This window comes from Actinia tenebrosa, unplaced genomic scaffold (genome assembly GCF_029948245.1).
Source record: "Actinia tenebrosa isolate PJP-AT-01 unplaced genomic scaffold, QUT_ActTen_1.0 PGA_scaffold8__29_contigs__length_14323225, whole genome shotgun sequence".
NCBI lineage: Eukaryota > Metazoa > Cnidaria > Anthozoa > Actiniaria > Actiniidae > Actinia > Actinia tenebrosa.
The window spans coordinates 11,323,593-11,350,583 of record NW_028292585.1 but is presented as its reverse complement, the minus strand read 5'-3'; the positions used below and the strand labels follow the sequence as shown (position 1 = coordinate 11,350,583).

Below are 26,991 nucleotides of genomic sequence, written 5' to 3'. Positions count from 1 at the left end.
TCCCCATGGCGTCTTCGCTGTTTTTAGCGCTTGTTCGTATGTGACTGAAAACCATCCTGATTTGATCTTTTTCGATGTTCTTTTACATCACTTGTTAAGTTAATGTTTAATTCGTCCATGAAGAACACATGATACTTTAATCATTTCAACTTTTTACTAATTTTGAAGGCATTCTTCTCGTCGGGAACTAAACATTTTTAGCTCGCATGGAAGTCACTACAACTCTGAGCAGCAATAAGGGATCGCATGTTAAAAATAGCTCAGGCTTGCGCGCGCAGCTAAAAATAGAATTTCAACTGAGAAACTTTCATGGTTACAGACCCATGTATGGGAGATGTGCTCTCGTAATTAATATTCTCTTGATCATAGTGAATGGAATAACGAGCGAACACAAGCTGAATTGGCTTGAATGAGAAAATACATTAAAGCCTTTTTAAAACAAGCTCCAATGTAAAACGAGAAAGTCAGTTTCTCGCAGTTGAAATATTTTACTAGATAACTTAACTACTGACACTATTCTACGCTATTCTACTATCAACAGTTATTGCAAATCGATACATTACATAGCGGGTTTATTAATCAGTAAATCAAATCCATAATAAAGACAATGTTTATCAACGCCCTACTGACACTATTCTACTATCAATAGTTATTACAAATCGATACATTACATAGTGGGTAATCAAAAAACTATTGTTTAGTGAAATAAAAATGAATATTTAGTATTCACCCTATCTTATCGGCATGATGAGAAGTGATGATATCTCTATTAGTTAGTACCAGTCACCATCTAAGTAACGACCGTCACATTATGGCAGCTGACTGGGTCTATTAGACTCTAGTTATTCAGTTCCAGTGTATTCTTCTCCCACTTCTACTTGTAAGAAGATCGTATCATCAACGATGTAGTTTTCGGTCATCAATTCCTCGTGTGATATAAACTTCTTGTAGCCAAGTCCAGTATTTAAATCTGTAGTTGGTCTATTGAAGGCTTCTGAGTTGTTTAACATGCCCTTGTAGCTTGTAGTCTTTTCCACATTCTTTCTTTCTTGTAAGTCTTCTTTCTGATCGAACAGAGTGATGGTTATCTTCCTTGCAAAAGGCCAGGGTAATACTGCATCGTATTCACCTCTCAGCAGCTGAATAAATATTGACACATGTCCAGTGGCGTCATCCCTGTCTCCATTGGGGTACAGTATAACCCTCATTTTGTATCCATACTTGTCAGTATATAATGGATCACTGTACATAAGATGTCCCTCTCCAGGTTGTTTAGCCTTTTCTAAGTCATCGGTAAAATTGTTTATTTTCCAAATGAATTTATTTGTACAACGACCAACTTGTTCTTTTATCTGGGCGAGTGTCTTCTTTAATTTCTCGTTCTCGTCTTGTGTCAGAACAAGATGTTCTTTGATTTTCTTTTCAAGATGTTCTTCCATGTTTTTCCTCTGCGTCTAAAATGAGTGATTCAAAGAAAGTCTGATGTAAGATTGGAACTTATTCGTTCCCTTCAGACAACATCAACTACTTATCCGTTAGACCCATGCTTATAATCACAACATCGGGATAACTTCATGCAGATTCCTAGTAAATAGATGTTCATAATTCTGCCGGCCGAATTTGGAGAAAATCTATCTAGCACATTTTACTAATGCTATTTTTTTTGGACTATTTTGCCGAACAACTACTTGCGCTCGATAGATTTTCGGCAGACAATGATTATATTTACAACGAATATGACCGCCACCCGGTTAGCTCAGTTGGTAAGAGCGTCGGCAGGTCTTGGTTCAAGCCTCGGCAGGACCAACACTCAGGGTCTTAAATAACTGAGGAGAAGGTGCTGCCTTTGTAATAATATCTGCAAATGGTTAGACCTTCACGTGGATCGGATGACCACGTTATAAATGGCGGTCCCGTCCCTAATTAACTATAGATATTAAAAGAACATGCGGGACATGCGTAATATATATAGATCTATAGATATTAAAAGAGGACCACGACTTATTAGTTGGATTACTGTCAAGTGTTATCCTCTATAAACCAAGTTAATTTTGTAATCTGAAGTTTCATGAAAACCGATCGATTTTTAGGCGAGCAGGAGGTTAATATTGTGAAAAACAACTGTTAGAAAACCGGCCCGCAACGGCAAACGCGACTCAAAAGTAATATTTCGAATACATCGTTAAAAATCCTAAATGTTTAAGCCACTATATGTCCTAAATTCAAAAGAAAATATTCGATTGTTATTGACGCGATACGTCTTTATGTTGAATTCACAATTATGTTGGATTCGCCTTAAAGAGAAATGTAATGCTGATTTCAAATATGAAAAGAAAAATGGGGTATCCAGAGCTTGTTTTCGAGATAATCAGCTCTTAAGGTACTAGTGACTGTCTACTTTTGAATGTTCGGTTTGAACCCACGATGTGCGCGCGCACGAAAACCGCTGAATAACCTTCAAAATTTTATTACAATTTCAATTTTATTAGAAGAATGTATACCAGAATGACCTAACGCTAAGCAAACGAGCTAAGTTCTCGGCGTTTTCTTAGCTGCTTGCCTCAAAGGCAATTAGATTCGACACTGCTAAAGTTCGACGTCTGAACTGTACCTTATTCAGCTTTTTTGGAGCGCGCGCAAACTAAGTCGTGGGCTCAAATCGAACGTTCAGTAGGCAGCCACCTTAAAAATCGCGCTCGTTCATAAGGAAAAAAATATGGCGGGTGATACAAATAATAGACCCTAATCCTAATGACGTTTCATACCTAAACTACCACATTCCTTTTCAAAATATCTTTTCATATTCAAATGTCAAAACTCCTTTGAAAATACTAAGATATAGGGAAAATTGACATAACAAAAAATGTTACCGAAAGGGATTCTGGAAGTGTAGTTAATAACCGTCATCATGCTTGAGGTTTATTGACGGCTTTTTGTATACGCCGCCATCTTTGATATTTACCTAGCAGCTCAAGCTTATTATTTGTATGTCATTATCGGAGTATGTATGTGGATAAAGTCAATAAAATCAATAACATAAGTAAGGATATAATAAAATCATCTATATAGTTGCCTATATCTTCTGTCAAATCATTCTTTTATTGTCAGTAAAACTATGAAGTGATTTGGACGAGAATTGATCCGAGAGTTAAAGCCATAAATTAAGTATTCCTTGACTCTTATATTGATTATTATCGGGATAGAGATGTGTTATTTTGAAATGACTATACGGTACCGAGACACAGCTAGGGCTACATGTTGCCTAATTTAACTACGGTAGTTTTGTTATATACACCGAATCGAAATATGGCGCGGACCAATTTGAATAACTATTGTTCCGGACTGACAAGCGACTGACTAGCCTCGTGTTCACGTGGAAACATAAAAGCGTTTTCACATGTATGAGAGGCTAGTCAGTCGCTAGTCAGTACAGAACAATAGTTATTCAAATTGGTCGCCATTTTTCGATTCGGTGTATAGCTACGAAATTTTCCGATATAACGAGGACTATCATTGGTTGAAAGATGACCACGTGACACTAGTTAAATCTAAATGTATCCTTATTATGAAATAAGGCCCTGGTTAAACGAGGAAACAAGTTTCCAGAAACATGTTTCCCGCGCGCATGTTCCCCGATGATTCCAAGTTTAGCCACATGCGAAACATTGCTACGTGCAACAAATTTTACTTTCAAGACGCAAAAATGTTAATGCTGTGCTATTGAGTAAACATGTTTCCCGATGTTCCCTGACAGTTTTGCCACCTTTGGAAACATTTAAGAAAACATGTTTTTAGGGCAGTGGCTAGACTTTGCTAGGAGCCGTTCTAGAATGGAGAAGCAAGACGCCTCCTTCTCTCCACTAGTCTGGGTGCTCACCTTGGCAAGTGTCAGTACACCCTTAGCCTCCCTTGCCGGGGTTACGGCGTGTATGCTAACAAGCATGGTGAACACCCACCAGCAGTTCTGCTAGTCAACACGGCTGCAGTTCTGGCAAAGGGTAGTGCTTCTTACGTTATTCTCTTGTTAGAGGAAGAAGCTACTGACGCTGCCTGTGTCATAAAATGGGGGCGAAGGAAGGATTTTATTCCAAATCGGCCCACAGTATTTACTTGAGGCGTGGCGTCCGGTGTGAGTTAATAGCTTTGTTAGACAACCACTATGGATTCCCCAGATAGAGCAAATCCTATACTTCCAGCTCCGGGAGTGAGCAGGAACTCAGCCAGCAATACTGAAGCTAGTCGATCTCCAGAACAACAGAATGACGACGCATCCACAAACCGGGTTTCACGGGGGGAAGCGTTTGAGAATAGCAGATGTATGCAGGCCCCCTGCGTTGTAATAAATCTTTATACATGGGGACATACAACGTAAACACCTTAAGAGATGAAGACAGAGCCTTGGAACTAGAGCAATGCAATCATCACCTAGGCATTGAAATACTGGGAGTACATGAGCATCGTATCATCCATAATGACCCCGTTGAGTTCAGAAAAATCGGTACCAGTTACTTTATAACATCCTCAGGTTGGAGAAATGAAAAACAAGCTTCCCAAGGTGGAGTTGGACTACTGTTAGGTCAGAAAGCAAGAAAAGCCCTGCTAAAAGCCAAGAGTATCAGTAAAAGAATCATGATCGCTGAATTTGACGGCAATCCTAAAACAACATTGATCGTCGTATATTCACCTACCAACTGTGCAGATGAAGAAGAAGTCGAGGAATTTTACAACGACCTGAGAAACACTCTTTAGGATGTCCCGGCACATAACTTCCTTGCATGTATGGGAGATTTTAATGCAAGACTAGGGCCAGTCGACGTACCATTCACATATCATGACAAAACGAACAGGAATGGAGAGTACCTCGTTGAATTATTATCTGAGTACTGCCTGATAGCAGCTAACACACAGTTTCAGAAGCGTCCAGGAAAACTGTGGACCTTCAAAGACAGGGCATCAGACTCATTACGGCAACTGGACTACATTCTAGTTCGTCGAAAGTGGAGGAGCAGCGTTCAGGATGCTGAAGCTTAAAACACGTTCAGCACAGTAGGATCAGACCACCGGGTAGTATGTGCTAAAATCAGGCTGAGCCACAGGACATCTAAAGTAGACAAGAAGATGAAATATGATTGGCGGCAGTTTTCTACTGACCCAGAACTACAGCGGAAATACACAGTTGCTGTCAAAAACAGATTCCAGGTACTGGAAGAAAATAGTAATGGGGATAAGTAAGATAAATTTTTCAAAGCCAACAGACAAGCTATGGAAGAATGCCTGCCCAGGAAAACAAAAACAAAGAAATCCCTCAGGTCATCAAACGCACGAGTGGTAGCAGCCCGTCAAGAAGCACTGGTGGCGCAGAGTCAGTATGGAAATACCATTACTGAAGAGGATAAAGAAGCCTGGCCTCAAGCACTAAGAAATTTATACCACGTGTATGATCAGGAGAGAGAGGTAGAACTTGAGACTCAAATTCAGAATATCGAAGCTGCGCGTGGTGCTCAGGAATATGGTGAGGCATGGAAGACAGTGAATGAGATTACTGGAAGGAAAAAGGCTAAAGAAGGTCAAGCCCTGAGTAAGGAGTGAGCACATGGTTCTCCCATTTCAGGAAGCTCCTTGGTAACCCTCCAGAAGTAGAGGACCCAGATGAGGAAGTTCCAAGCATCTTTGAGGACCTTGAGATCAATGACAACTTGTTCTCCATAGAAGAGTTTAGAAAAGTGAAATATTCACTAAAAACCGGGAAAGCAGCTGGCCCAGATGACATACCACCTGAAGTATTCAAGTTCGACGACATATGTCTAGACTTCTGCAATCAAGCTCTGATTAAGAATGACAAACCTGACCTATGGTCCTTTATGAATATCATCCAAAATCTGGGGACTTGTCAAAGACTGATAACTACAGGGGAATCAGGCTGATTTGCAAAATAGCCAAAATGTACAATCGCATGATACTAAACCGAATCAGGAGTGTAATTAATATCCGACTCAGAGTAAACCAGAATGGTTTCCGTCCCAAAAGATCTACAGTGGCCCAAATAAATTAGAAGAATAATTGAAGAGTTAAAGCTAATAACATCAAGGCTGTCATGACCTTCATTGATTTCAAGAAAGCTTTTGACTCAATACATCGAGGTAAAATGATGCGTATTCTAAAAGCTTATGGGATCTCGCCAAACCTACTGCAAGCAATTAAGAAAATGTATACGAACACAAAGACCAAAGTGATCTCACCGGACGGAGAAACATAGATGTTTGACATCACAGCTGGTGTACTGCAGGGTGATACACTAGCTCCTTTTCTGTTTATAATCGTGCTAGATTATGCTATGAGAAAGGCTATGGCAGGGAATGAGGAAGATCTGGGTTACTATCACCCCCCCCCCCCCGAAGATCTCAAGGGCGGATCCAAGGGGGGGGGGGGCAAAGGGGGCTGAAGCCCTCCCCTCCCCTTCAGCAGAAAAAAGGATGCTTTTTTATATTGTTTTGCGTTGTGTTGACGGAAGAAACTCAATTAGCCCCCCCTAAACTCAGTTAGCTCCCCCCCTAAAATTTTGGCTGGATCCGCCCTTGGATCTAGAAGACATCCTAAAGAAGTTCTGGCTGCTTGGACTTTGCAGACGATATAGTGCTACTATCTGATGAGATTGAACAAGCCCAGGAATTGCTGCTAGGTGTAGAAAAGGAATGCAGGAAAGTAGGTCTTGGTCTGAATGCTAAGAAAACAAAATCACTAGCTTACAATATTGAGGATCCTAAATCATTACATACAACAGATGGCACTGAACTCAAACGGAAAGACGACTTCAAATATTTAGGGTCATGGGTTGATAGCTCAGAGAAAGACATCAGCGCAAGAAAAGCACAGGCGTGGAAAGCTCTCAATTGTATGATGGATATTTGGAAGTCCAATATGAGTAGAGAATTGAAAATCAGACTCTTCACAGCCACCATCAAATCAATCCTACTATATGGGTGTGATCGAGAGTTGGTCCTTGTCGAAAGCTTAAGAAAAGTCGCTGAATGGGACATATACTAGAATGCTGCAGAAGGCATTACACATCCACTGGAGCAGCCATACTTCGAACCAACAGCTTTATGGTGAGTTACCGGCAGTCAGTGACAAAATTGCTTCACGCAGACTACAACTGCCTGGCCATTGCTATCGCCATCCAGAATTGAGTGCTAAGAAACTAGTGCAATGGGAGCCCACTCATGGACATCGGGGTCGAGGTAGAACAAATACAACCTGCATCGACACGCTGAAGAGGGACACTGGAGCATCCGACGCTAGCGAATTAGCTTCATTGATGGATGACAAGAGGATTTGGAGAGGACTAGTGGTTGCCCGCCTTCGGGTGACCAAGTGAGTGAGTGAGTGAAAAACAACAGAGCGGGAGCAGATATTTTGCTTGAATTTTCAGTACAAATGGGGCTCGAAGTGAAACAATAGAGATTTTCCAGTGTTTAATACGGAGAAATTACAGACTTTTATTGAGAAAAAGGATTCGGAAAATAAGAAAAAAGCGACTAAAAATACTGTTGCTACTCTCCTCGCTTTTTGGTAGAGAAATACATGACCATATGTGAGTTGCATTTGTAAAATCATGGTCCGTTTTCATGCATTTAGCTTGCTAAATAAAGTTCTTATTTCGTAAGCTGACTTCTCAATATTACTCAATTGCTATATAACAAAACACTTAATGTCTTTTCCCTCGGGAAAATAGTTAGTTTTGTTTTCCCAAGAGTCTCGATGTTTCACGAGGCGAAGCCGAGGGAAACATCGAGACTCAGGGAAAACAAAACTATTTCCCTCGCGACCAGACATTTAGTGTACAATATCTCTACTAATTAGTCAGTCCCAGAAAGGAGTTTTAGACTGATAAAACACGATCTGCGAATATATTACACGGCTCCAAAAACTCAGGAATAACTCATACATTTTTGATCAAATAAGTGCGACTATACACGTCACCAACATGGAGAATTTCTATAGAGATGATTTTGTCTCTCACATGCGCAGACAACGGAAAAATCTAAAGATGAAACGCGTACGCGTGTGTACACGAATTGGCGTTGAATTGGTACATTGCCTTCCCCCCGCTCTCTCCATGACCGAGACTATGTCCTTGCTACGCCCCTGCAGCACCAAGACAGTCCTTCATGATATATATATCTTTATACAAAACGTAATTAATCTTTTGATAATGTCATCCTCGTAAGTATTCTTTTATAAAGAGAATGGCTGTGGTGTATTTGTGTTTTCAGCGAGGCATATTGTCATCCGTGTTTTCACTATACGTTCTCTTCAAAATGGTATGTTGATCGTATTTGTACCGAATCTAGACCATAATGCTTTGCGTTCGCTCACTTCCGGTGTATCTCAGAAAAGGCCTATTGTAATGATGGTAGTGAACAAGACTTTATCGGGAATAGAGGTCCTTGTACGTGACCTGTATAATCGCTCCAATTGTAAAAAAGATTATTTATGAATGTCTTTCATCAGATCCTGGCCCAAACATTCCTATTTTTCTACTACAATAACTATCATCCTACAGAACATAAGTTAATTATCAATCATGTCAGTATACCTTGAAGGCACATCCAGAGCGTTGAAAGGTACAAGGTACAATCATGTAGTCACACTTTTGCTCATGCACCTGGAAGAAGATAAAAACTAATCAGAACTAAGTCACCTTGAATCTGAAAAGACGGTGTAATGATGAAGTGATACTGTATTTTATTTGTTTCTTTTTATTCTCTCCAAAATAACAATGTTAATAACAAACTAATTGTATATCTATAAAAACGATTCAAAATATAGAGACTAATCCAATGCCCTTGGTTAGCTTTATGCAACTGAGAGAACCAGTTTTTTAATGGTTAAAATAACCTTCTTTATTAGTTCCGGAATATGGTTATTCTAACTATAATAATATTGGTTATTATAAACAATTAAGTTGGGATTATTACTACCAAAATATATTGGTTATTATAACCAATTTTTTAAGGTAAGCCGGTAATGCAACTGAGACAACCAGTTTAGGTTACTTCTTGTCAATTTAGCCAATCATATTGTGGTTAAAATTTAATTGCTAAAATCTAGCTACGATTTTAAAATTGGTAGAAAACGATAACGAGCGAACATGCAATTTCAACATTTTGTAAAAAAAAAAAATCATTATCTCTTTTAACATTCATTTAAGAATAGAACTTTTACCGTATTTTTAAGACCTTGTCAGCTAGACACAGTATATGAGTATATTTATTATATTAAGATTTTTTGTGTGTGCTTGTATAGTTATTAAAGCTGTGATTTTTGTTTTCCATCTTTTATCGAGCTCCAGGCCGCGGAAATCGAACCTGTGTATTTCTGTTTGCTATAGGGAGACGCACTAACGAACTCATTGAGCTACCTTCGGGAGGTTCTTGTAAAGCGTTCGTCCTAAGTGATCAGGCTTAAATACCATCTAGACCGGCCTCGTTCACCGAACAAGAGATCTAGTAGCTCAGTTTTTTTTTAGTAGCTCAGTTTTGCCGTTTTGTTTGATTACAAATAACCTTATTGGTTTTTTTATCAAGTAATTAATAAGAAATTGGTTGAAATGGCTGTTTTAATTGGTTATTAGTATGTTGGTTATTTTAACCAAAATAAATCTGTTAATAACAGCCATATTGGTCATCTTATCAAACAATTGGGATAAGTCAGGTCGTTTTAACCAAAAAATACCTGGTAATAACGGCCCATATTGATAACAAATTGGTTGTAATAACTGTTTCAATTGGTTATAACCATTTTTTTGGTTGTTTCAACCAGTCAGTTTTTACAGTGTAGTGTAAACTATGAAAGTATCCAACAGATACCTTCACATTTGCTAACTCTCCCTGCCATGGACAACCGTTAGGTCTTCTAGGACACGTGATACGCAGCGACTTCACAGTTCGTTCTGCTGCTTTGTCATCAAACACGTCCTTAAAATAAAAAGACTACATGTTAGCATAATTTTTTTTTAACAAACAAGAGCTGCTAGCATTAAAAAAACGGCTTTTTTAACAAACGAGAATGTAGTGACACACCTGCTCTATGTTGAGCTGTTTGCGATCAAGTGGACATTCTGATTGCCTGTGGATTCATAAAATGTTCGGGTTGTAGAGGATTAAACAAATGGAGAAGTGAGGAGGAGTAAGGATGATAATGAAATGTGAGAAAAAGATAGCGAGGATTTAATGTATAGTCAACATTGATTGGTTTAGACATTGAATTGAGGAATCTCTGCTATCAACTACTCGTTGCGTTGAAGATTGGTGGATAAGAACATTTTTAAAAAGGCCGTGAGCTCTTTGAACTAATAGAATGTTCATGGAGTAAAGGATACTAGAAGTAGTCTTTCTGCCCTTGGTACGAAAAAATACTATATAAACCTGCTCAAAAACTACCGAGACTATGGTGAGTGCAGTTTTAACAAAAATATTTCCTTCAGGGACTGGGGAAAAGTGCTACATTTTTAACTAGAATGATTGGTTGGTAGGTAGGTAGGTAGGTAGGTAGGTAGGTAGGTAGGTAGGTAGGTAGGTAGGTAGGTAGGTGAATTTTATAGACTGCGAACAGTCCCACTTTTCCCTCCAGACTCAGTAAGGAAGATTTTAAAATATCGAGGTTTAGGATTCCTGTGGACGCACCTGTGGATTCCACGCGTGACGCTCCAAATTAGCCCCCACTCCCAGTGTTTTCCAAAACGGGAAAAAAACCAGAATCGACTGATTTAGGAGCTAGGGAAAAGATGGATTATTAACAGTCTAAAAATTTAAACTCCCGTGACTAGTGCATAACGCAAGCTATGTTAGAATTTTACAGCACAAAATGAAGTGGAAAACGTGCCAAAAATTATTCGGCTGGATCTCATGTGGTATTTTACTATCATAAAACTGGATCGGCGTGCATCAATGTTCCCGTCACAATAAGGTGCTTCGATAACATTTCTTTTGTATTTGGTTGTGGTAGGTTTCTCTCAGTCTTCTCATACTCATTAATTATTTACGAGGTAATCATCCAATCATGAGCAGGTATTTGGGTCACATGCTAGACCTTAAAACCCCGAAAAGGTCACTCGTAAGGACTTTGAAAACTTTTTTCGAAGTCGGCTACGCCTCGGACTGGAGCTAATTGCGCGGACTTTGAAATCCCGTCCAATCCTCATTGTCGTCCTTTAAACATTTCTTCTCAGTCTTGTGTTATTATCAATAAGTAATCTAACATAGAAGGGAGGGGGCATCTATAGGCAAATGGCTGGAACACTGTTGTTTCATGACGTCGCGTTCCAGCTCTCCGATTTTCAAAATGGTGCCGAATTTAAAGAGGAATAGATGACAGATAAAAGGGTTAAATATATTCCCATATCGATAATTTTCTGTCTTAATTTAGTAATCAACACAAATTCCAGTTATTGTAGGATATGTTTAACGAGATATTCTACGGATACCTTGGAGAAAGGGTGTGGTTAGGAAGGAACTGAAAGATGTTGATCCCAAAATATAAGTTTGATGAAGACAATATCAATCATTATCCATACCAATTTCTAAGGAATTTTTTGTCTTCTGACACTCCACATATCAACAATCCTGCCAAGGGCATTTGATATTTTTCTCTTATTCTCTCTACTTCATTATATACACACCGAACGCACAATTTATTACTACAACACCTTCAAAGGTTCAGTTGATGCGGTTTGAGAGACGAAGTACACCAATGCAGGGCATGTCCTAGAACCTGGACTGGACTCTGGACTGGACTGTGGACTGGACTCTGTGCTTTTCATCTTGACTTCCAGTTTTACATGAAAATTATACATCTTTTCATCATTCATTCTCTTCAATACCTATACACATTTAAGACTATACCATTTATTTTCGGCAATGTTCTTTGTTCTTTGTGCGTGCGTGCGTGCGTGTGCGTGTGTGTGTGTGTGTGTGTGTGTGGCCGGAAGCGAAAATCGAAAGTGACATCGCTGGGAGTTTTAAGTTGTCAATCCTGACAGTTTGCTGGTTATTCATGACTCCCATGTTATCAGAGCGCTTGTCATCTCTTGAGTAACTTGTCAGTGTTTGCTGATTTGTTTTTTGTGGTCATGGCGGAAATTCTGATGCTGTCGGAACATGCCCATCGATGATAGGTAAGATTCTACTATAGAAAGTAGAATGCTATATAGCTTTAAAAAATGATAGAAACCACGGCAATATCACCTAAAAAAATTCTGTAATATAAGAAAGGCATTAGATTTAGACTTTCAATAGACAAAATTAAACTTTTTTTGTATACAGTACTGAAAATGTTAAATGAATTCTAATAAGAAACGTTTCCTCCTGACATTTGATTTTGTAAAGATACGAAATTATATAAATGTATTTATGTATTTGTAAATAATTTTCTCTTTTTCTTTTTTGATGGATGGAATAAAGATTATTTAAATATGTATATATATATAAAAAGAAGGTAAGATTCGACATTATAATTTTTTTTCTGCTCAAGAACCTACGAAACCTACGTTTATCTAGCTTTTATAGAATAATGTTGAAAAGACAGCGCGAAATTCGGCGTCCGCGCAAAGCGGCTATCTTAAGATATCCTGATACCTTAAGATAGACCTTTCTTTATCTGTTTTTTTTTTTTCGAGAAATTTTAGCTAGTTTTGTAGCTCTCTTTGCCTCAGTTATCTGTCATTCAATCTTTAGCGGCTTTTTCGTAGAAACATTTACAAATCCCCACTTTAAATTGAGTAAAACTTTTTTTTTGAAAAATATATTATGTCAAGAAAGGAGCAGGAATTTCTGTGCTTTTGGGCTCTGGGAGTCATGAATAAACAGCAAACTGTCAGGATTGACAACTTATAACTCCCAGCCATGTCACTTTCGATTTTCGCTTCCGGCCACACACACACACACACACACACACACACACACACACACACACACACACACACACACACACACACACACACACACACACACACACACACACACACACACACACACACACACACACACACACACACAAAGAACATTGCCGAAAATAAATGAAGTAATCTTAAGGTGGCTCGACCCCCTCACGCTTGACCGCTACCTTCCACTTTTGGAACGCTAGTGCATAAACGCCTTTTATCCGATTGCAAATCTTTTTTGCACATAAGTCACATAAAGATTGAATTAATGTTTGATGCAGTTTTTTATGAGATCGGACGTCATAACACGTGATTATGATGAAATATTTGATTTTGTTTAGAAAATAATTTTAGCCTTGCAGAGCGTTCAACACTAAAATGCTTCGTACCATATAAATATATATCAGATGCCTCCATTTGTGGGGATTTTTGAAAAAATCTATCTAGCTAATAATGAGATATTTGAGATTATTTAAATATAGTGCATAATCTACTTCAAAACTAAACAATGGATTTCATACGGCCGAAATTAATATTTCAGAGCTATATATTCACAAAAGTCATTGCTCATTTAGTTTTACTCTGTATCTAGTTTTAAAAGGAACATTTTCTAACATAAGATACATTACAGAGAATTTACACTATGATATCGAAAACTTTTTCTATTTAAAGTCATGAATCTTATGTAGGTTTACATTTGTTACAACTGGTATAGTCTAAGTAAGACATAGAAAATGACGTCACCTATTGAGTGTAGGTTTTGCATCCTCCCCCCCCCCCCCCACAAAAATCCGCCCTTGCAACGCCGATTTAAAATGAGGGAATACTCGGTTTGACTTTTTATACGACTTATTCAAGAGGATTAATATGAGGTTTAATAGAACAACAAATCATAAAACCGACCGATTATTAAAGCCAAATTATCATTTAATCAAATATCCTAGTATGGATTAACTATTCACTGAAACATTGTTGTGAGACTGTGAAGCTTGTCTTAGCTTGTCTTGTGACCTAATACAGTAAAACCCCGCGTATAAGAACTTAGATTTTTCCAAGTCAGCTTGAACAGGTTCTTATATAAATGGTGCTTAACTTGAAATCAGGCTATATCTAGGTTCTTAAATAGGTCATGTATGTCCAGAATACACGAACTGATACGGATGGTAAAAGCTGGTTTACCATCGGTACAGTTGGTGAAAGTAATTAATATGCAAGATTCACGAATTCATTATCAATGTCATCAAAATTCAGATGCACGCGTCAATCAGTTCAATTGGTCACCCTTTGGTAAAGCTTGCGTGTTCATATTAGAACTGGTCACCCTTTGGTAAACATAAATATTCATAAGACAACAAATCACACATCACCCTGTTTCAGGGCTTACCATTGGTACCGTTGGTACCGTTGGTACCGTTCGTGCTTTCCCTTCATCTTTCTGCTCAACATTCTCAACAAATTCATTAACCTCGATTTTTTGAATGTTATATGTGTAATTTTGTGGATGTTAAGAACTGTCTGCGGTCGCCAAGAATCGAAGATAACTATGTACTCGAGAACGATAAAATATACCGTCGGCTCCCGTAGGAAAACATTATTATGTGTGATGCGCCGTTTTCAAAACACGAAGACACATATATTCATCGAACACAACTAATACACGAGAAAATATACGAACGGATCCCGTAGGAAAACATTATATGTGATGCGCCGTTTTCAAATCACAGATCTAATCGCAGCTCCTTGTTTATGGAAAGGGCTGTCGTTAGAAGACGGAAGGTGATATGTTAATTGCAGCTCGTGTACTTCTTCACACCACAAAGCTTATGTCAGAATGTTTTTATATTAATGCAAGGAAAACCTTATACTCTTCTGTAATATTGTATACTTATACCATTATGTCAATATCAAATCACGAAGATATATTTCATTACTTCGTTCGCATCTGTGTGTGTCACATAATCTAAAATAAATGTTCTACACTTATTATGTCATAATTGCGCCGTTTTCAATACGTCTAATGTGCTCACTTTAAAAGATTTCAACAAACGATTACTTCTTTTATTACGGGGGTAAAATTCAGGTTTTCATTTAAATATTTACAAAATTTTCAAAGGAATTAAGAAGAAATCGTCTTACTGCCAAATAACCCAGTGTTTACATATAAATATGGTATCACTTTCTCGTAAACATATCTCAAACTTTCTCGTAAACATATTTCAAACTTTCTTGTAAACATATCTCAAACTTCAAAGCCTGCATTTTAAAACAAGTCAATTAGCCCCAATTCTAGCCTCATTAATTGACTGCTGGATAATATATTTTTAAATCCAATGACAATCCACTCATTACCGTACTGTCATTCATATATTTCCTTTTTTGTTGTTGTTGCATGTATGGACCAATGTCTGATGTTGAGTTTAAGATTGAGTGAATGATTTCTCAAAGTTTGGTGTGTTTTTTTTTCAAAATTACTGGGAATCTTGCCATGAAAAGCTTTCTATTGTTGTGTCCACTAAATCCATATTAATTCTGAAACCATAGCCTTGTAAGTCCTCTTTTGTCTTTAAGAAGACCTTGCTATGTAAAAATAAGGCAGTTATCCACCTTCAGCTCGTGGTTATGTGTATATTCACCTCAGGCTTTGCCCTCGGTGAATAATTATATCACACAACCCCTTGCTTCAGGCCAATAACCCTCACTTATTGTTTTTTCTCCTTTCTCAATTCTTTCTTGCATCATTTGTTTTTTGCATAACATTTTCAATAATAGTACTTTTGCTTAAAAATTGGAGAGGTCTCCTTGGGTAACATACTAAGTAATTTTGAAGAAATTGAAACAGTTTCTGTGAGAGCAAAAAGAAGAAAACTATAATAAAAACTAGCAATATACACCTAGTTGCAAGAAGGTTGTCATAGGTAGACTGTGCGAACAGTCTCACTTTTCCCTCCTAATTCCGTGAGCACATACACAGGAATCCCAACAGACACCTGCTCGCGGAATTCAAGGGAAAAGTGGGATTGTTCGCAGTCTATGTCATAGGAAGAAAGAACAGTAATTTAGTGAGAAACGAATATATTAATATTTTTTTCTTAATATATTTCTTTCTCACTATATATAAATAATTACAAAAGTTCTTTCTCTCTATGACAACCTTGCAACTAGATGTGTATATATTTACAAAAAAACGATAAATATGTATAGTGTTCATATGTATAATGTTCATATATCTTGAATTATTATTACATAGGAGGATTACATGTAGGATAAATTAAAATAAATAAAAAATCCGGATAATATTCAGACTAGTTAGGAGAAAATATATTATATGCCTCTAATATGGATTTTGTATATTGTATGCTTTTCAATAAAATCGATCCTCCTATTTTTTAACCTCAAATATAAAGAAAAAACCACTTAATTTTGAGACACAAATACCACAAAATATTGGTGGCTCACTCATGATCAAACTTATTGAAAAATTGCAATATCATTAATTTTAGTATTTCCTTTGCTTGCTGCAGTGGTTCAAGAATAGTGGGGTATTTATAGTCACTAGTACTAATATAACCAGTTCAGATGTGCAACTTTTGCTGCTTTGAATCTAATTGCCTTTGAGTCTGAGCACTGTTTCTCTTAGCCTAGTACAAGTATATGTCAACCAAACACATGTCGTTTTCTGGAGCTAAGCAGAAGAACTACTGTCTCATATGGTAGTTCTTGGCGTATACTTGGACTCAAAGGCAATTAGATTTGACACAGCAAAAAATCAACTTCTGAACTGGGCAAAGTTATCCTAGTACTAACAGTGAAGTATCACTGTCACTTAAATTAAAAAATAGGCACTTGTAAAGCGCATGCATGCAAGGTTCCCTGCATGCAATGGCTACTCCTTTTTAAGACTGATAGTAAAAGAAAAAATAGTGTTATACTGCTGTTTCTTGTATAATTATTAGAATATGGGAAGCATTTTAAATAAATGAATAAGTAAATGAATAAATAACTTAAAGTTTTCATTATAAACTATGCAAAAAAAAATGCTTGTCATTGAAAATGTTTACAATTGAATTTATAAATGTAATATTTTGTTAATATTTTGTTTACATGAATCGAAGAAGTCAATTATCTTGGGCTATAGCAAACTAAACCCTTAACATGCCCGAAGAGTGGATAAAATACACGTTTTTGTTTTGATAATATAAGAGGAATCGCAAAAGGAATCTACGGTATTCTCAAACAGAAATGATCTGTCAGTTTAAAGCCTCTATTCAAAAACCAGAGGTTTTTAAAGCAAGTGAGCAATCCTATATGAAGGGAAAAACTGTGATGAAGCTCAAACATGAGTGATCGTAATGTTAAGCCTAAATCTTATAAATAAATATATTTTGCTTTTAAATATGGAAACTAACTATAGCTCTGGCTAACTAGTTCGATAAATCGGTTTCAGATTTGCAAACAACCAACTTTCAAAGATTCTACTGACCATACTTATTTTGAAAAAACACGAAGACGGCCACATAAAGTTAAGCTTAAACTTTAATCTAAGCATCATATTTCTTGAAGCACGCTTATACAATCTTTTACCTTAAACTCCTTCCCTATACTGGCCAATGTTTCATGGTTTACTCAAACTCTATATGTATACCAAAAAACACTAAGTAGTTTAGCCATTTTCTAAGCCATTCTATTGACAAATATAATTACATTCGACGCCACAAGTTCGCTAGCTGGACTGTACTATCTGTTCCAATCTTTTACCGCCATATTGTTTTAGGATTGTACCACAGGGTGACCAATTCACCAAACGTACCAACTGTACCAATGGTAATACATTTGGTGAGGGGGCCCTGTCTTTGTGTCTCATTACGTATGCACACTTTATCACAGGGTGACCAATTCTATTTTTCACCAAACGTACCAACTGTACCAATGGTAATACATTTGGTGAGGGGGCCCTGTCTTTGTGTATCATTACGTATGCACACTTTACCACAGGGTGACCAATTCTATTTTTCACCAAACGTACCAACTGTATCAATGGTAATACATTTGGTGAAGGGGCCTTGTCTTTGTGTATCATTACGTATGCACACTTTATCACAGGGTGACCAATTCTATTTTTCACCAAACGTACCAACTGTACCAATGGTGATACATTTGGTGAGGGGGCCCTGTCTTTGTTTCTCATTACGTATGCATACTTTACCACAGGGTGACCAATTCTATTTTTCACCAAACGTACCAACTGTACCAATGGTAATACATTTGGTGAAGGGGGCCCTGTCTTTGTGTCTCATTACGTATGCACACTTTATCACAGGGTGACCAATTCTATTTTTCACCAAACGTACCAACTGTACCAATGGTAATACATTTGGTGAGGGGGCCCTGTCTTTGTCTCATTACGTATGCACACTTTATCACAGGGTGACCAATTCTATTTTTCACCAAACGTACCAACTGTACCAATGGTAATACATTTGGTGAGGGGGCCTTGTCTTTGTGTATCATTACGTATGCATACTTTACCACAGGGTAACCAATTCTATTTTTCACCAAACGTACCAACTGTACCAATGGTAATACATTTGGTGAGGGGGCCCTGTCTTCGTAGGCCAATTTATCATCGGGTTGCCTGTGGTAAAGTGTGCATACGTAATGAGACACAAAGACAGGGCCCCCTCACCAAATGTATTACCATTGGTACAGTTTATACAGTTGGTGATTATTTATTCATGCCTTGCCATAAAAACCAAAATGTACCATTGGTAATATATTTGGTGATGGGAGGGTTCTAATTTTTTTTTTTTAAATTTTTTCAAAGTCCTTTTTTACTTAATATTCTAAATGATTACGTATGACGACGTCATTCATAACCACGTCATGTAAATATTTAGTATACACACATTAAACAAGTTAATGATATGCACAACTTTTGCATGTTAATTACTTTCACCAACTGTACCAATGGTAAACCAACTTTTACCATCCGTATCAGTTCGTCTATTTTGGACAACCCTCAAATAGGTTCTTGATTTTAGGTAAGAAAAAGAGTACTTGTATTGGTGGGTGTGGCATTTTATACATTAAGAGAGAATTCCTTTCGTGTTCAAGCAGTGAGCGCCAAAAACTATTTTCTTGAAGAAATGCTGTTGTACAAGGCTAAAATCTTGTTATTAAGAAAGCTTAACTTGTTTGGAAGTGGAGATGCCCGAGAGTGGAATCAAAGGGTTAACCCAAAGCAAAAATTTTATTCGAAAATGAGGTTTAGGCCTTTATTTGCTCATTTCCCATATATTTTCTACAAAAAAGGCTGACAAAGCAACATTCTAAAACAAATGCAACAAAACATCTTTGTACAATTGAAAATACCGCTTCAAACAGCCATTTTATCATAGTACATCAGTTTCTAACTGTTAAAAAAAGGTTATGAGTGTTAACCCAAAACGAAAATTGGGATCAAAATTCATACGAAAGTCTAGTTTTTGGCACTTATTGCCATTATTGCTCATTATTGAAAAAGATTTCCTCAAACAATTCAAACATTTTTATGCAAACATGTGCAAACATTAAAAGCGCATAAATCATACAAAATAGTGCTAAAGTTATGTACATACTACATGGATATACATAGTTGATCATATTGCACAACTATGAATGTACTGTGGTCTTCATGACACTGCCAGGGTTCTGGGCAAATCTTGGTAATCAAAGTTTATATAGAGTGCTTACACTGTGTCCATGAAATAAAATCTAAATACTATAGTTACTACCTAACAGTTTTTATTTAGTGACTATTAGTCTTTAATATATATATTTAGGCACTCCCTAAAAGCGGAGCTCCCGATAAGAAAGTCACAGGTAGCCCAATTTGAATGAATCAGAATGGTAATATATATATTTAGGCAATGCCTAAAAGCGGAGCTCCCGATACGGAAGTCACAGGGAGACAATTTGAATGAAACTAGAAGGTAAAAATAAGATCGGGGAAAAAATCTTCAATAATTTTTTATTGGAGATGAAGATAATTTCTCCCATAATAAAAACCATGCAGTGACATCGAATCGAAATGCACTACTTTGTTTTCTTTACGCGAGTATACTCTCCTAATTAGGAATTTTGTACACACGTCACCACCACCCCCAGGTGCTAGTTTTGTTCTTCGAAGATTCTTCGACAAAGTTTTCCAAGGTCGACAGTTTTAGGCTTTGATTCTCTTTTACTTAAAAAAAACAACAAAAGATAACTACAGATAATCCAATACAATATCAAGTTTAGTGAAATTTAACTCGGATGTCTTTCACTGAAATCGAAAATCTGGAGATTTAGGGCAAATCAAGACCAAAAAACAGACTTGAAAACTGGTTAAGGTGAACAGGAAATAAGCTTACTTTAATTCACCATTTTCCATACATCGGTTCACTGGTCAAACACAAAGCATTCAGTCGAGGTTGCCAGGTTCAAATTTGAATAATTCATTGAGAAAAAGGATTCGGAAAATACAAAAAGAGCGACTAAAAATGCTGTTGCTACTCTCCTCGCTTTTTGGTAGAGAAATACAAGACCACATGTGAGTTGTATTTGTAAAATCATGGTCAGTTTTCATGCATTTAGCTTGCTAAATAAAGTTCTTATTTCGTAAAATGACTTCTCAATGTATTTCTCAATTACTATATAACGAAACACTTAATGCCTGGTCCCTCGGGAAGTAGTTAGTTTTGTTTTTTCGATGTTTCCCTCGGCCTCGCCTCGTGAAACATCGAGACTCCCGGGAAAACAAAACTAACTATTTCCCTCGCGACCAGACATTAAGTGTATACCACCACATTCCCTGTTCTCGTGAGAGCTAGCTCTAGCTCGATTACAATACAACAGGCAAGAAACTGATGGAGTAATATAAAATGGAGAACCAAGTCGGCCAGACGTGCAACCAAACAGGACACAAGATATCAATACTTGCGTTGGATAGAGAGACAAAATCGAACAAGAAACAACTGAAAGCGGAAGTATTGCTTGTTTATCAAGTTACCTCTTGGTCGCTTCTACGAGACAGTCTTTACAGAATCTGTGGCCACAACACCTGGTTTGTACGGGTTGACGGAGTGCAAGATGGCATATCTTACAGATACAATCATCAACTAGCTGGTCCACGAAGTCAAAGTCATATCCCTGAGGTGTAGTCATGTTTAAGCAGACTAACCGCCCCAGCAGTCCTCTGGAAACATCTCCTAGTCGACACGAGTGAAAAACATCTGCGTATTCTCTGAATCCGTATGCAAATTAGTCAAAACATATGAAATTTGACTTTCAAACATGCCTGATAAATTGGACTTCACAAAATTTCAAAATTTAGTGTCCATGCTTGAAACTTAAGGCTAATTCTTTCATATTGTGTTTGTTTATACAGTATCTTGGTCTGACAAAAGTATACTTTCGAACTTTTTTGCATAGTAGGAGAAAACAAAAATTTTTTTTTTTATTCAAACTCTTCAAAATTCTTAGAAAACGTGCTGAAATGCACTCATGCGCAAATGTTTTTCTCTAGTGACCACCTAGTCTTATCTGGGACCCTAGGTTTCCAAATAAGGATATCACAGCCGTTTTGAAACTGGTCCGCTTTATTTATCCCCTTGGGGAGGGGGAAAAGATGTTTGCGATGGGATCGACCACAATTTTTATCAAAATCAAATTACCCTTGTGATTAACTATATCCAGATTTTAAATCGAACTACTTTTACGTCGAAACACAGCATGGGCTACCTGTGGTTTTGCTAACACAGTGAGCGAGTGAGTAATTAAGTGAGTGACACAATTGCATATTCAGGCCCCTCACAACAACTCGTTTTAACGACGTTGTGGGTTATTTATTCTCGTCTCTGTCCGGCGTTCGCTGTTTTGACGCCAAAACAAAATTGTTGCAAGCTGCACGAGAATATATATGACTGGCGCGGTTTTCGTTTCTGTTGCAGCCGTATGAATAAGAAGTCGTATCGCGCAAAGAAGGAAAAAAAAAAAAAAAAACAAGTTGAAAGTTTCATAAGAAAAGCACTGGATGTAATAGCATGCAGACAACTTTGACATATGAGAAAAAAGCGGCCCCTTCTGTTTTCTGTATTTTGGACTTGTAAAGCCCCGTTTACACTAGCCATTTTTGCGGCGATTTTTGCTGCGATTTTTTTTTTGCGATTTTGCCCATAATAAATAATGGTAAAGAATTTACTTGTAAAGTTTTATTCAGGGTACCAAGATTTTCCTAGACGAATGTCTCTTTTGAAGGATAAGACAAAAGATTTCATAATTCCGAAAAATGCCACAAAAATCGCGGCAAAAATCGCAGCAAAAATCGCAGCAAAAATCGCAGCAAAAATCGCAGCAAAAATCGCAGCAAAAATCGCAGCAAAAATCGCCAGTGTAATCGGGGCTTAAAAAGTATCAAGACATTGTGATTTCTATTTTGTGATTGGTTACTACCGATTTGTAGTGTCACGTGACTTGTGTGACTCGATTGGGTTTTCTCAATGCGCTCTTCCAACTTCAAATCGCAAACTCGCGGGTGCAAACTACAAACCTCTTTAGCTTGGGCGCAATGTTTTCCCATTTCAGATCACATGTCATTCTCTTGAAAATAAGATTCTTTATTTGATTTGTATCCATTTTCATGTGTCTCATACTGACTGTGTGTTCACGGCTTCCGTGAAATATATGGAGAGCTTCATGCCTGACACGATTTCCATGCTGTGTTATTCACGAGCTGCATCTAAAGGTCGATGACTAGATAATGAATGTTTTAGTGACCAGACGTTATTTATTGTCTGGGAGAGGGAGGGGAGGGGCTGCAGAGAATTTTGGTTTCAGTTGTTTCTACAGAGAAGAGGGAAACACTCAGTTTATGATACTTTTTACTTGTTTTGTCTGACTTTTCAACGTTTTACGATTAGATCCCGGGTCTAACGAAAGGCCAATTGTAAAACATGAAAAAGTCAGAGCAAACAGGCAAAAAGAAAAAAGTCATAAACATGACTCCTGACTGCGTAAATGTCAAGATATTTAGGTCCGTTCTTGTTATACAATAAGAGGTGGATCGCACGAGACGTTACTGACAGCTTTGTTTCTGAAAATCCAGTTTTTACGATGAGTATACTTTATTACTTTCAATACGATCAGTAATGCCCGAGACTTTCAACAACCTGTAACTTACCACTGATGATATCTACATGTTAATCTCTGCAATTGGGTACCGAGCAAACACGAGGTAACTTGACATTATAGTTATCCTCTTTGATAGTAATAATATTGGATGATGAAGCTATGGAAACTGAAGGCTTGATGATGACGACAAAATAATGTTGACCTGTGATAAGACATTGGATACAGTCTGTTTGTACAGGATAGAATTTGATTGATTTTGCGTTTACCTGTGTTAGGATCTATAGAGAGAAAACGATAAGCGTTCTAATTCTGGGAATTCGATCAATTAAATGAAAAATACCAAAATTACTGAATACTGGTTCTATTCCCTGAAACATTGTTGTGAGACTATAAAGCTTGTCCTGTGACCTAATACTTTGTATTTTTATTATAATATAATTATTATTATGGTTGAAAGACAAAGTGATTAGGAGTTTTGCTCGTGCCAACATCTCTTCGATATAGTTAAAAGCACCAGCCGTTTAGAAGCAACTGAAAGTTCGAGTTATTTCCCTGCTTCGAAAATCCTAGTAGTCTTCTAACAATCCGTAAGCCTTGATATCACAGCAATCAATGAAGTAGAGAGCCTGCGAAACAAAAGTACGAAGGAGAAAATAAAAAGAGAATTAAAATTGCTAAGAGTTGTATTTGACAGCTCGTCGACTCAAATGCCCCATGTGACTAACTCGTGGATGCTGAGATTTTATGCTGACTGAAGAAAAAACTATCGAAGTCAATACATTTTTGAAACAGTAGTCGCTTAGGTTTTCATTTCACATATTATTTTGACATTACTTATAATAATAATACTATTTTTTTCGAAAATACCTTGCTATTAAGTCTTCAAAAATGAGATGCGCGAGATAAATGCGCAGTAGTAAAGGTCTGGAACTACTTAGAAAGCAAAGGCTATATTATATAATTCAACTCAAAAGAGCTCATGTTCCTTTGAAACATTTATTTTATATCTGTTGTGTTACGGAACAACAATCAAACAAATATCATTCCTCTTTAAAATATTTTTATTATCAATCAATTAATTATTAACCTGGGAACACGCATGTCTTAAAGACGATGCACAAGCCCGCGTTGATCAAAAAGGCAAGTTACAACACGTAAGTTATGACGCGAAATACAAGTCAAAATACATGTATAAATACGTGTATCAAATACGAGTAAGCTATTGTTTTCAACAATAGAACTTGACACTTTCTGTGACATTGACTGCGCATGTACGAGTATATGGCCAGGATGATTCGACGTCAGATCTCTACGTAATACTATGCTGAATGTTAGAGAAATACTACACCCTTAACGATAATAGATGTAAACAATACATCTATTTGGGGAAAATTCAATGGAAACAATAAACCAGAAGAAAAAAAAAAAAAAAAGATAGAGCCCTCAAATTCCTCCAAGTTCTTCCATAAACTCATTTAAGTCTGTTCCATCCCGGTATATCTCATTCGTCGCAAAAATATTACGAAGTTATGATCGCCTTTGGACGTCCGTTGATTGCCCTCGTGTTATTTTTATGAAGACGTCTCACAGTTTGACGAAAGTTCTTTAACCAGAACGGCAAGTTGGTTGCACATCGTCATTCAATACTGAAGGAAACTGCTTCGATGTTTAACTGTGAGACTATAAAGCAGCATATTTCATAGTGGGCTTAGAGACGTTCTTGGTAATATAATAGCTTATCAACAATTTGATTCCGTGTATTTTTTTACCTCAGCTTATTTCTTATGAAAAGCCACTCATTTTGCAGTCAGTAACGACTAGTATACTTTACTTAGTAGTTATTCATGCCTGTTGACCTCTGTTAGTTATTAAAAGGTTTTCAACATGGTCAAGTATAATATCTGTCACTTTCAACCCTCGCTTGTATTTCATTAACTAAAACGGATTAATAAAACAACCAATCATGTCCTGTATTCTCCTTACTGTGATACATGTACCAACCAATCACGTCCTGTCTTTTTGTTTTCAATACATGTATCAAGAACGTGATACATGTACCAGACACATGTATTTTGTCACTTTCTTTACAAATACATGTTTAACAAACCTATATATTTAAGTCACGTTTGAAACGCCATTACATGTATGATACTTGTATAATACATGTATACTACACGTATTTTTGACCGGTATTTTACCCCATAGTAAGTCATGTGCTTTTCACGAGTGGCACGTGCAACCAAGTCTTGACCTTGAAATACCTTAGTCTTATGTAACCTTCCTGGCTTGGCCTGGACTTGTCATATGACGTATTTCACTCTTTGCCCCCTGAAGTTTATTAAGTCAATCGGTATTTAATCCGTGCCCTAATACCGTTTAAACCGTTGTAACAATTGACCTTTCTATGATCAAACGCTTCCTTGTAGGTCGTAGCTTATTCGTGTGCAAACTGATTTTTGAATCATTCATTGATCATTTAGATATTCTTAGTTTTCCTATTCTAATTAAGAGGCAACGCCTCCTGAAATTTATTAGTTAATATCGGATAATTATGACAACCTGTCATTTAATTTGATTATTGCACAAATCCATATAAAAGGATGCATTGAGATAATAATGAACGCTTTACTTTCAGCTAACCTTTTCTTTTGGAGTTTGCCTAATGGTCGTGGGTCGTGGGTCGTGGGTACGAAGTCGTGGGTCGTGGGTACAAAGTCGTGGCTTCCATTTTTTTCCCAAATTTCCAAATTTATCATTTCTTCACTATTCTTCTAAAACGAGATTGTGTAGCTTTCTTCCTCTAAATTCGCGAACTCGACTCGAAGTATTAACGTAAAGCTTATAGCTTTTTGTCTCTATTATTAGTTTATAGGTTTTTTTATAGGTTTAAATATCGACTCTACTATGCAAAGTGGTTCTCAGTAAGGTGGTTCTCAAAACTGCGCAAGCTCCCCGCGTTATAACTCTGGGTTTTTCCTTTTTTTGAAAAGGCAAACCAAGCTCTGAACCAGGATTAACCGGTAACGTCTATAAAATCCCCAAACTTTGCTGTCCTCAAAATTAGCTAGTCACGCAAATCTTGACCTCTTGTTTGTCATTGGTAGTTGTTAAAAGCAAATATTTTGAGTTTTGGCTTGATAATAGAAAACGAAAGGAGCATCTTATCAGATATTTCCATAAACTTTACACCAACAATTAGAAGCAAAAATAGACTATGTGAAAAGCGATCGAATTAGAAGTGTGTTGAGAATGATTCGAAATTCAAAAAAGTTTTTGTAGGGTCCACACAGCGTGAGCAATGCAGAGTAAAATATTTCAATCTATGGCATAGCTAGGCTCTTTCCAGTCGCACCCAATACGAAAAGATATTAGATCTCTCGTATACATTAAGACATGAAATTAAAATTTGGTTCCAATAAAACTGAATAAAAGGTTTGAGACTGGTGATGAAGATGAAGATGGAGACACGTGTTGGAATCTCCTAAACCGGCGATTATTCATTCCATGTAGTTGGTGGACATGATTTTTAGAGAGCTGACTCTATTGGAATTTCTACTTTCCTTATAATTTAGGTATAGACCCGCAAAATCAAGAATAAAACATCGTTTTGATTATACTTACATCAAATCGGTTCTTCTCTAAGTTACTAAATATAACTTCTTTGCTGCCGCTGCATAAAAGCAGTCCCTATCAACCTTGGAGTCGTAGGTAACGGTAAACCCCGCACTTTCGAGTCGTTTACTCAGGATTTCCATACTAACATAGAAAACTACTAAGAAATAGTGAAACAAGCTTTCTCGCAACGACAAAAAAATTTATGTTTGAACAGCAAGGCCAATATAAATGAAATGTAAGAAAGTGCTAAAAGGTTTTCCAGGCCACCAATTTTGGTGTATTTTTATAAC

At 37.1% G+C, this 26,991-nt stretch overlaps 1 protein-coding gene across 1 annotated transcript; it reads right to left on the bottom strand.

Annotated features, from left to right (window-relative positions):
- Positions 1-135: 135 nt before the first annotated feature.
- Positions 136-21,207, bottom strand: LOC116287628 (TNF receptor-associated factor 6). Its single transcript, XM_089024073.1, has 5 exons — positions 20,967-21,207; positions 10,083-10,128; positions 9,870-9,977; positions 8,597-8,665; positions 136-1,454 (listed from the first exon to the last, which is right to left on the bottom strand). The coding sequence occupies exons 1-5, from the start codon at positions 21,119-21,121 to the stop codon at positions 843-845; spliced, it is 990 nt and encodes a 329-aa protein (XP_088880199.1). The 5' UTR covers positions 21,122-21,207; the 3' UTR covers positions 136-842.
- Between the last annotated feature and the right edge of the window lie 5,784 nt (positions 21,208-26,991).

Bases quoted from the DNA above. Each gene is read 5' to 3' on its own strand.
- LOC116287628 (XM_089024073.1), bottom strand. From the start codon at position 21,121: ATGACTACACCTCAGGGATATGACTTTGACTTCGTGGACCAGCTAGTT. The intron at 10,129-20,966 runs GTAACTTGATAA...ATGAATCCACAG, and splicing joins CTCGTAGAAGCGACCAAGAG to GCAATCAGAATGTCCACTTG. The intron at 9,978-10,082 runs GTGTGTCACTAC...TTTTATTTTAAG, and splicing joins AACAGCTCAACATAGAGCAG to GACGTGTTTGATGACAAAGC.